At 34.6% G+C, this 7,445-nt stretch overlaps 1 protein-coding gene across 1 annotated transcript; it reads left to right on the top strand.

Annotated features, from left to right (window-relative positions):
* Nucleotides 1–2,504: 2,504 nt before the first annotated feature.
* Nucleotides 2,505–6,450, top strand: LOC132172124 (ferredoxin--NADP reductase, root isozyme, chloroplastic-like). Its single transcript, XM_059583575.1, has 5 exons — nucleotides 2,505–2,768; nucleotides 3,012–3,068; nucleotides 4,242–4,574; nucleotides 4,919–5,138; nucleotides 5,737–6,450. Exons 1-5 carry the CDS (start codon nucleotides 2,745–2,747, stop codon nucleotides 6,234–6,236), a joined length of 1,134 nt encoding a protein of 377 aa, XP_059439558.1. The 5' UTR covers nucleotides 2,505–2,744; the 3' UTR covers nucleotides 6,237–6,450.
* The last annotated feature ends 995 nt before the right edge of the window (nucleotides 6,451–7,445 follow it).

The raw sequence follows: 7,445 nt of genomic DNA on the forward strand, positions 1-7,445 counted from the left end.
CTTCGAGGTGGTCTCATTTTACTCCTCCCCTGTACAAGGTCTTCGCCAACGTGCTCAAATCAGGTCCAACCATGCCGCAAGGTCAATTTCCTGCCCAAAATCGACCCACTCCACCCACGATACTCCACAAACTCCAACCCAAACTCAAACAGACAAAGCCGATACTACTAGTCCACACCCAAACTCAAACTCAAAATGATAATACTTCCAATCGAAAGCAAAATCGCAATCGCAATCGAGAATCCAACCCTAAATCGCAATCGCTGAACAACAATTTGGGGAAAATACGTTTCTTCTAAACCCTAGGCCGACGACAAACGGGAAAATTGGGAGAAAGGGGGAAAATGTCAAATTTTTCAACTTTTTGTTTAATCTCTTCTAACAACGTGGATTTACACGTAATTACCTGCACCATTTAAAAAAAATTAATGATGGACGCATGTCGCGATAACATTGGCGATAACGTGAACTTCTGTTAGTTGGGATTGAAGGAAACTAACGGAGGTAGTTATTTCGTCTTTTCTCATATGTAAGGTACTAGATTTATCACGTTTTAAAATATAGAGGGGAAAAAATAAAAAAGTGTAAACCGAGGTACCAAAAAAATTATTAATCCTTTAAATAATGTAATTTTTTATTTTTATAACTGTGTTGTTTGGATGTGCCTGTTCTACCTCATCTAATTTTTTTTTTTAATAATAAAAAAAAATAAATAAATAAATAAATAAAAATGCTAGATAGGGTGCCTTTTTGGAGCCAATCACAGAGACCAAATGAATAGCAAGAGAGGGCAAGGTTGTATCGTAAGAAATCTCATAAATTGGCTTGATACGAGACAAAAATGATATTAAGTATTGTCGTTTAATCTTCTAACTCAAAAAATGTAGGACCTTATGGTTTATTATTATCATTTTCCAAAAGATTGATTTTATACTCCATCCTTTTATCCCCTTTTATTTTGCTAAAACTAGTATGGCATGGGGGACTATTGAATTTGGTGCATCAAAATAGTTTGTTGGTTGGAGAGATCACGCCATATAAGCTCGTGAAAGATGAAATAGAAATTAAAGGATAGAGTATAGAGTTACTATTTCCAAAATGCTGCCACTTTTTTTTTCCTCCCATTTCACTATCATGCTTTACTTCAGTCAAATTACTTATATAATACAAGCTTAATAAAATAAAATGCTTGAGTAGTAATATCCAATGAATTTCCAAGTAGTCCACATTACTATATTATCATTATATTATTAAATACCTCACTCTTAAATCAATTATATGAATATTTAAGAGATACAATAAAATTACAAAAATATATATAAAAAAAAAAATAGAAATTTGTTTTTCTTAGCCCATCTATAAAAATCACATTCCTTAGTAAACAATAAATAAATAATGATTAAAAACTAAAAACAAAGAAATATGGGTAGGATTAAAGCTACCTTAGGTATCCCTTTTTGTAATCTTGCACAACTTATTAACTTTTTATTGAGTTAATATTTTATTAAACTCACTATTGGATTAGATATGGTCGTACATGTTAGATTTCAACTCACTAAATGTCACTTATTATTTAATCTCAAGCTCAAAACACAAGTATTAAGAATATCTGAATATGATATTTTGACATTGGTTAGATAACATATATTTTCAACCATCCAGATATTTCAAACTATCAGCTTGGTATGCGGAATACTCTTAAAATAAAATGACTATTCTTATGACATAAGCATTCATTTGTTTGATTGCATATTATGCGTGTGAATAATCATTTTTAATATTTATTTAGGAGAATAACTATTCATCAAAAATAGAGAGAGTGGGGAAGAGTGGGTTTTCAAAAAACACTTTTTTTTCTTTTTTTTTTACACAAACATTTTGAAAAAAAAAAAAAAAAAAATCATGTTAAGTAGGTCATCCTAGCTCAACACCAGGGATCTTTCAAAAAAAAAAACAACATCAGGGTGGTGGCATCACCTTTGAAGCCCCTCAAGGTGGCCACGGTCATCCCAAGGGTCATCCTTGGTGATCTTGTCACCGAGAGGGGTCGCATCACCCCTAATGTTCTGTTAGGCCTAAGGTGGCCACCAAATAATACCTCACAATGTTTTTAAAAAATATTATTATTATTATTATTGTTGTTATTATTATTATTTTATAAATCTTAAGTATTTAAAGATTTTTGATTCAATATTAACAAGAGAACAATGGTTTTTTTTTTTTTTCCTGAGTTGAGAACAATGTGTTATCAACTTATCATCAAACTAAATAATATGAATGGTCATTCCATTCCAACTACTTAAATTCTCAATAATTTTTTTTTTCTTTTTATGAACTCAATAATAACTATTTTTAACTTGTCCATTAAGATTCTGTAAGACAATGGTATGTCTGACAAATATTCATAAAAAAAAATTAAAAAATAAAAAATCTGGGAAAATGAAAATGATTAAGCTATATATATATATATATACCCCAAAAAAATATAGTATAGCTAATTAACAATGACCAAATAGCAGAGAATAGCGCAAAATAAGCCAATAACAGTCCGAGGAGGCAAAGAGAAAGCTGTCCTTTGCCACTCTCGAAGGGTCCGTCCATAGCCGCCCCAGCTACTCTTCCTCCTCCTCTGCATGATCGTGAACAAGCCCACCTTATAAATTTCACTATTTATACTAAATACTTCTAATCCCTCAGGTTTCATCCAAACCCCAACTCTCCAAATCTTTCTTGATCTCGTCTTCATGGCTCAATTGGCCGCATCTCAGGTTGACCCATTTCTCTCATTTTGCGTATCTTGATCCTCACCCTCTGTTTAGCTGCCGAGAAGCCGCAGGAAAATAAAAGAAAGTTTGACTCTTGTACTTCATGTCTGTTCATGGTCTAAGTGGGGACTGTGTCATGAGGAATATGAGATTCAAAATTGTCTCGGCTGCCAAAAAGAGGATGTTTGCTTTGCTTTTGAATTTTATTTCTTTACTGATGTTTTGGGTATATGGGTTTGCTTTCAGGTTGCAGTGAGTGTTCCTGTTGGAAGCGAGTTGTCCACCAGGAGATCTGTATTTAAGGTTTTCTAATTTATTTAATTGTCTGATTGATTTTGTGCTTAAAATGTTTACAGTTCTAAATACTTAAATTAAGTGGTCAAGTATTTTTCTTCGTTCTGTGGTTGGTTATCTTATGGATCGTAAAATTTAAGGGTTTGTTTGGTTACTTTTCTACAAAATGTGGTTTTCATAGTCTTGGAAAATTTTGAAATAATATCTTACAGTTCTCATTTCAGATTCAGATATTAGTTGCCAGTTGGGCTTAACAATCTTTAAAGTTCATGAACAGAAAAATTTGTACTTATCATACATTTCAAGCCATTTAAGCTAAAAGATTGAAATCCAAATCCTTCTCTTCAAGTACTTCCTTCCAATGAACCAATAAAGAAATTGTGGAAGTTCGTGTAAATGTAATTTTCTTGTTAGCTTTTTTTACTTTTCAGAGTTTGTAGAGTGGAGGTTGAGTTCTGATACCTAACTTTGTGATGGCTTTCTATCACTTCCCAGATTTTTATCTCAATTTTAGGAGCACTAGTTTTGGTTTGCTTTATTGCGGTAGGATCAGATTATTCTAATGAATGGTAATTCAATGACTCGGTAGCTTTTTTCCAGTTCTTTAGAAACTGAAATAATCTTGATGAGTTATAAAAACCGATTGTGTCTTTTCCTTTAGCTTTGAGGAATAGTGTAAAAAAGCAAAAACCAGTTACTTTTCCTTGGCGATAATGATCCCTGCAACAAGCTTTGATCAAAGCGATTGACAATGTGCCGTTTTCTTCTAGTGTGGTTTTACAGAAGTCTCACATCACAATCTAAATGTGGTTTTCATATTTTTGTTGGTATCTTTACCTATGACTCCTGCTAAGAATTCACCCCACCACCTCAAAAAAGAGAGAGAGAGAGAGAGAGAATAGAAGTCGCCATTATAGGTTTTAGTATACCCACGTGAAAGAAGCTTATGGATTTGAGGTTGCATTCTGTGATTTGACTTCTCATTCTGCGTGTTGTCATCAATACCTCAGTATGTATGTATATATAGTTTTGTTTAGTCATTTACATGATTCTTTGGGACAAAGAAATATGATATAATTAGTACTGTTCAGGTTTACTTTATCATTATATACAAGTTGACCTTCTCTGCATTGTGTATGGTTGATGATTTATCAATCCAACAGCTCTTCATTTTTTTTGCAGACACATAGCATAGCTTTTCATGACAAACCACAGGCAGCTTTCTTGTCCTTGGACTTAAAAACAAAGAATGCATGGTTCAGAAATCGACAGATAATATGCCAATCAGTGCAACAAGCTAGCGTACCTAAAGTTGCTGTTTCCCCTTTAAACCTTGAAGATGCTGAAGAGCCCCCACTAAATACATACAAGCCTAAGGAACCTTATACAGCAACCATTGTTTCTGTTGAGAGGCTTGTGGGCCCAAAAGCTCCTGGAGAGACTTGCCATCTTGTGATTGATCATGGTGGCAATGTTCCGTACTGGGAAGGACAGAGTTATGGTGTAATTCCTCCTGTAAGTGACTAGTTATGTTGTCGTTACCCTCTTCTATTGTGCTTCTCTAGAGTTTCCGGTTCTCTTTGGAAGCTTATTATGATTAAGACATTATATTGTAAATGCTGTTGTGATGTTCCCTCGTTTCTGTCCTTGCCTATGAATCTCTGATGCTACTGGCTCGGATTAAGGAAATCAAACTAATGATGATCTAGTTTTGATGTTCAGTTCCATTTGATGGAGCTTCTCCACTCATATCTTTATCCAGATATTTATGAAATATGTTCATGCCATGCTAATAGTTGTATATCTGAACAAAAAATATACCATTGTAATACTTAAATAATCATTTCCATGTGTTGCAGGGTGAAAACCCAAAGAAACCAGGGAATCCCAACAATGTTCGTCTATATTCAATTGCCTCGACTAGGTATGGAGACTATTTCGATGGAAAGACAGCCAGCTTATGCGTCCGTCGTGCTGTTTATTATGACCCTGATACCGGAAAGGAGGATCCGTCCAAGAATGGTGTATGCAGCAATTTTTTATGCAACTCAAAGCCTGGAGATAAAATTAAGATCACAGGTAAGGCTTACTTTACATAAAAGATGAATAAATTTGATGTTTTTGAACCTTTCCCACACACATTGTCAAGGATCACATCACTTGCTTGCAGTTTCTTTTATAATTTAACTTTTTCGTCTCTACTGATTTGTTGGTTGGATCTAGCTTATAAATGTAACTACCCTATTGACATCAAGTAAGAAACTAGATTGCAAGTTTCTAGTCGAACATTGTAAAGGAATAGTGTTGGTTGTTTAGAATGTGAATAGTACTGATTGTGGCCGCTACTTTAAATTGTCAATTGGGTTATTTTGTCTATGTGCAATAAACTAAAAATAAGGCAGTTTAATATTTTTATATGGGTTCTATGGGTTGGGGTTCTTATTATTGATTACCTGTTGTTCCCACCCAATTCTGGCACTAAGCGAGTACAATTTGAAGAGATCGGAAAGTGTGGCTAAATTGGTTTTCTATATGATCAACATAATTCTTTTTAGAGGATAGATAATTTTTTTCTTATGTGATTAATGATTCTTTGGTGTTGCTTTATCATGGATTTTCACTCTTATTTTGGTCTAGACTTGTTTCTTATCTGCTCTTTTTTTGAATTATATGGAAGGTCCCTCTGGCAAGATAATGCTTTTGCCTGAAGACAACCCAAATGCCACCCACATAATGATTGCCACTGGAACTGGTGTTGCTCCATTCAGAGGCTATCTTCGTCGTATGTTCATGGAGTCTGTCCCCACGTTCAAGTTCAATGGTCTTGCATGGCTGTTCCTTGGTGTGGCCAATACTGACAGTCTCCTCTATGACGATGAATTTACAAAGTATCTTAAGGACTACCCGGAGAACTTCCGCTACGACCGGGCCCTTAGTAGAGAGCAAAAGAGTAAAAATGGAGGCAAGATGTACGTTCAGGATAAGATTGAGGAATACAGTGATGAAATCTTCCAACTTTTGGATGGTGGTGCCCACATTTATTTCTGTGGTCTGAAGGGAATGATGCCTGGGATCCAAGAAACGCTTAAGAGGGTTGCAGAACAAAGAGGGGAGAGTTGGGAAGAGAAGCTCTCACAACTCAAAAAGAACAAACAATGGCATGTTGAAGTCTACTGATTACTGATTGATGCTGTTGATACCTGTTTGATGAAAATTGCATCACCCACTTGCTGTTAGGTGATTGGCCTTTTTCAAATTGTTCAGCTTTTTAGGTAAGAGCTTTGAGTAGCAGTTATCATTAATCTATCATTAAAAACCAAATAAGACAAGTTAGGTTTTCTTGGTTAATACAAATTAAGAACCCCTTTTGATTGGTGATCTTTAAGATTCTTGTCGCCTGAGTCATTTTGAAGTTTTGGCAAGTGCCAAAAGATGCTGTATTTTGTCAGCTATGCATGATGGTTTTTACTTTTTAGAAAGAATAATGGTTGAGAAAGCCCCTACTAAACCTTCCCAGGCAGCCAAATCCAACACATGCCCATTCAAATGTAGGTTTGTGGAAAGTCTTTAACACTATCATTTTATTTTTAACTTTGTTTTCAGGAATTTGCTTTTGTTATTCCTTTTTGTGTTCTTTTGATATTGGGTCGAGCATAAATAGTTTAAAGTATATTCTGTGTTTGAGATTGAAAGGCCAAGATGAAGGATGGCAGATATCCAAAAGGCTATCTCCCGTACTCCTAACTTATTAAGTACTTTTAAGTTGAAAATAGAGCACATAAGTAGGGCCAATAATTTTTGACACGACCTATGAATCTAATATGAACATAATATGAAATTAACCATAACGGTTATGGTTTAGTAAAATATAACTCAAGTCAAATCGAATTGACCTGATTAGACATGATTAATCAATAATTCATTTTTATGTTCAATTATTGAAAATTATTGTGCCAGTATATATATATTGGGTATAAATAGCATTTTTATACTCAATAATTGAGAATTTGTTAATTAAATTGGCTATGTGGGTCAGGTTAACCCAATACGACATGTTTATTACATTAGTTATGGAGGCAGGGTGGGTCACCGGCGTATTTAAATGAGTTATATTAAGGTTAAGTGGTTTGACCCGTTTAATTAACTGAGTCGAGTTTGAATAACCCATATAATTTTATACTCATACTTCAATACAATCCGACTTCGACATGCCGACATGCCAACACGAACTGCCACCTTTACAACAATGTGGAAATGAAAATGCTGTCTGCAATGCAGGATTTTGAAGGTTACCGTGTGGTCACTGCCAAATAACCAACGAAGTTACCAATTTGTTTGCATATAAGCTTGAAACTTGAAAGCCCCCGATCCTCTGAGCCCAATTGT

The sequence above is a fragment of the Corylus avellana genome, chromosome ca2 (genome assembly GCF_901000735.1).
Source record: "Corylus avellana chromosome ca2, CavTom2PMs-1.0".
Taxonomy (NCBI): domain Eukaryota; kingdom Viridiplantae; phylum Streptophyta; class Magnoliopsida; order Fagales; family Betulaceae; genus Corylus; species Corylus avellana.

Coding starts and splice junctions, on each gene's coding strand:
- LOC132172124 (XM_059583575.1), top strand. CDS start 2,745: ATGGCTCAATTGGCCGCATCTCAG. Junction 2,769..3,011: donor CTCAATTGGCCGCATCTCAG/GTTGACCCATTT, acceptor GTTTGCTTTCAG/GTTGCAGTGAGTGTTCCTGT. Junction 5,139..5,736: donor AGATAAAATTAAGATCACAG/GTAAGGCTTACT, acceptor ATTATATGGAAG/GTCCCTCTGGCAAGATAATG.